At 38.3% G+C, this 4,045-nt stretch overlaps 1 protein-coding gene across 1 annotated transcript in view; it reads left to right on the forward strand.

Annotated features, from left to right (window-relative positions):
* The window catches only part of PAAF1 (proteasomal ATPase-associated factor 1), a 52,891-nt gene that overhangs the window by 12,165 nt on the left and 36,681 nt on the right, over nucleotides 1-4,045 (forward strand). The window contains exon 3 of the mRNA XM_006885571.1: nucleotides 3,213-3,316. Coding sequence (XP_006885633.1) covers nucleotides 3,213-3,316 — 104 coding nt within the window. The remainder of the gene's footprint in view (nucleotides 1-3,212; nucleotides 3,317-4,045) is intronic.

A 4,045-nucleotide genomic window follows, 5' to 3' on the forward strand; every position in this document is an offset into this window, starting at 1 on the left:
CTGTGGGTTTCAGGGTGAATGTCTTCTCTCACTACTCTAAAGTGCCCCCTTGGCAGTAGGAAACACATAGACTATTATGGAGATTGATTTTGGAATTTAGATGCATCTTTTTTAATCTTGACATGCATTTCCATAACTTGGAGTTTTCCTCGCCTTCTCTTCTGTCTAAGGAGCCCTGATAGTGTCATGTCTAACATATCAGGCTGTTAACAAGAGGGTCAGCTATTTGAATGCACCACCTGCTTCAGGGGGGAAAGATGGACAGTCTCATCTCGTAAAGATTTACAGCCTTGGAAACTGGAGGAAGCATTATCTTTCAGAGTCAATGTGATGACATTGGATTTTGTTTTGTTTTTTGGTTTCTTCTGAGTAGAGAGGTCCTACCTTTCTTTCTAATCCCAGATATTGCTAAAAAAGCCCTTCTACTCTGAACCCATGATGCTTCCTACTTTTCTTTTTTTCTTAGAACCTCAGCTTTGTGCATCTCTTAGTTACTGAATACCTTGTATTGGTTAAACTCCCTGCTGATTCCTGAACTCAAGGACTTCACAATATATCCTATGTGTAAACTGTGTTATGAGATGTTATAATAATTTCACACTGTCATTTACATGATTTTATTAGTAGAATAATGGGGGTTTTTAGCTATATCATTGCAAAAGCCATGTTTTACTTAGGCAAATTTTCTAATTACTAAACCTTAACTTTGTATATTATGTGTGTTTTTAAGAAACAAAAACTCAGTTGTGATTAATTCCAATTATACTGTAGATAAAATACATTCATCCTTTTTTTCTGTATGCAAACCAATATAAAACATGCATTCTTAGGAATCCAGAATTAAGGTTGCTTAGAGAAGTGTACTTGGGGTGGGGGGTGGGGGGGAAGGGACGTGGGAATTGTATACTAATGAAGGAATTTTTTTTCTTTTTTTCTTTTCTCTCTTTGGAGAGGGGGAAGCAAGCTGGTGGGGAGGGGTGGGAAGGGAGAAAATTGTGGCAATGAGTGAATGAATGGAAATCCAAAAACTCTGTAAAAAAAAAAATTAAAAATTAAAAAAAGGAAAAAACAAAAAAAACATACATTCTTTTTTCCCCTTTTTCGTATGTTTATTGGCCATTTTTAAAAAATTAATTTTAGCTCTCCATGGACCCACCAACATGGGCCGCGTTCGCGCCCAAACCATGAAGAAGGTGGACCGGGTCATCATTGAGAAATACTACACATGCCTGGGTAACGACTTGCACATAAACAAGCACATGTTCAAGGAGATCACCATTATTCCCAGCCAGAAACTCCGAAACAAGATAGCAGGCTATGTCACACATCTGATTAAGGGGATTCAGAGAGGGCCTGTGAGAGGCATCTATCTCTATTAAGCTGCAGGAGGAGGAGAGAGAAAGGAGAGGTGATTATGTACCACAGGTTTCAGCCCTGGATCAGGAGATCATTGAAGTAGATCCTGATACTAAGGAAATGCTGAAACTCTTGGACTTTGGCAGTCTGTCCAACCTGCAAGTCACTCAGCCCATAGTTGGGATGAATTTCAAAACACCGTGTAGAGCCATTTGAGTCTGTTGTGCTATAATATTTTCAATAAACCGGGCACTCCAGAAAAAAATAATAATTTTAATGAAAGTTTACAGAGACTTAGGGTTTCCAGTCATTCATTATTGCACTTTTCTCCCTACCCACACCTTCCCCCCGAATTGATTCTTCTTGAAAAAGAAAAAGAAAAAGAAAAGCTCTTTTATTGTTACGCAATCCCTCCTCCCCAATGCAGCCTTCACTTTGGACTTTGGACTACTGTTGTAATGACAGGAATACCTATTCTTATGACAGTTCAATCCCTCATCTGTTTCAATGCAATACACATCATTCCTACCCTCCTTTTCTGTCTTCCCTCAACCCCGATGTCAGTACTGTTTTACAACAGTGGTCTGATGCAATATTTTTCCTTTTGTGACTGAGATGTTTCACTCAGCATAATGTCTTCCAGGGTCATCCATTTTGCATAATATTGCATGAGTTCCTTGTTTTTGAATGAAGCATAGTATTCCATTGTGTGAATGAATATACCACAGCTTCTCTATCCATTCATTTGTTGATGGGCTCTTGGGTTGTTTCCAGCTCTTTGCCATTGCGAACAAAGCCGCAATAAACATGGATGTGCATATATCTGCTTGGGTGGCAATTATGGTCTCTTTAGGATGTATTCCCAGTAGTGGAATTGCTGGGTCAAATGGTATTTCTATTTGCAACTTTTTGAGAAAGCGCCATATGGCCTTCCATAGTGGTTGCACCATTTTACACTCCTACCAACAGTGAATAAGGGTTCCTGTTTCTCCACAACTTCGCCAGCATTTGATGTTTGCTGTTCTGTTAAATTTTGCTATTCTTGCTGGGGTGAGATGATATCTCATAGTTGTTTTGATTTGTGTCTCAGAGCTGGGGATTTTGAACATTTCTTCATATGGTTGTTTGCCATCTGAATGTCTTCTTTGGTGAAGTGTCTGTCCATATCCTGTGCCCATTTTTCAGTTGCATTATTTACCTTTATCTTGTTGTGGACTTGCATCCCTTTTGACCTTCATCGTTCATCCTGGAAGAATTCTGTTTCCCTATCAGTAAGAGTGAAGTTGAGGAGTTCTGGTGGCCTAGAGGCAAGACGTTATGCTGCAATCCTGAAGGTGCGCATTTCTCCACTGGAGAAGGAGGAGCAATCTCTTCCTGTGCCAGGTGGATCCGATTTGATGGTACAAAACAATTAAGAAAAAAATTTTTTAAAAAATTTTATTATTTTTATGTGCGTGTACCATCAAATCAGATCTGACTGGTACAGGAGGAGATTGTCCCTCCTTCCCCAGCAGAGCATCTGGTGAATTCGAACTGTGTGCCTCTGGGATTGTAGTTGCAGCTCTTTGCCACTAGGCCACCAGAGCTCCCAAAAATTAAAAGAGTGAAGTTGAAAGCACTCTGGTAGCTCTCTACAAATGCTATATCCTACCTGTAAATCCCTAGTCTTATCTTTAAGCCCATGAGAATACTCTCTTCCAAATTAGCTTTGTCTACTGCAGCTCTTTTTTCCCTTCAGTCCACTTTTAACACAAGTATTCTTATGGCTAAATTTCCTACCATTTCTAATGATTAATCAAGGGGAAAATGTGAAATTGTTATTAATTTTTGAGACTTCCTTCTTTTATACTGTACAGGGAAACCAACTTTGTATGGCAGCTTGACTTGTCAAGGAATTGGCCTGGATGGCATCCCAGAAGTTACAGCTTCAGAAGACTTTATTGTGAATGAAATAAACAAGGTAGGTTTTTATGTCTGCTAGAACACTATGTTCAAAACTATGGGATTATATCCATTTGAGATATTTTATTATTATCTTTATATTTGTGCTACCCTCCATTTAGTTTGCCCACTAGTCAGGGTTTTTTTGATGCCTTTGAATTTTGAGTGTTTTTCCTCTTAAAATTACATATACTTTTATACTTAAGATGATGATGAAAATGTCCTCTTATCTCTCTGCACCATAGCTGTCCAGTAGATCAACAATATAAGCCACAGATGCCATTTTAAATTTTCCAATAGCTACATTGAAAAAAAGAAAACCATGTTATTTATTTTAATTGTGCTTTATAGTATTGTATTGTGTGATTCTACCGTAATTTCTCAATTCATTCAATTGTGATTGGACATCTGAGCTGTTTCCGTGTTCTTGCAATGGTGAATACTGCTGCTATGAGCATTGGTGTACAAGTCTCTGTTTGTGCCTCAGTTCTCATTTTCACAGGGAATATTCCAAGCAGTGGAATAGCTGGGTGATATGGAATTTCTATATTCAGCTTTTTGAGGAAATGCCAAACTGCCTTCCAGAATGGTTGAACCATTTTTCAGTTCCACCAACAATGTATAAGAGTTCCTATCTTTTTTTTTCCTTTTAATTTTAATGAACATTTACAGAGATTTTGGATTTAAGAGTTCCTATCTTGCTATATCATGGACATTCACACGATGGAATACTATGCAGCATGGAGGA

This window comes from Elephantulus edwardii, unplaced genomic scaffold (assembly GCF_000299155.1).
Source record: "Elephantulus edwardii isolate Elephantulus edwardi_28Jun2011 unplaced genomic scaffold, EleEdw1.0 scaffold00044, whole genome shotgun sequence".
In the NCBI taxonomy this organism is placed as follows: Eukaryota; Metazoa; Chordata; class Mammalia; order Macroscelidea; family Macroscelididae; genus Elephantulus; species Elephantulus edwardii.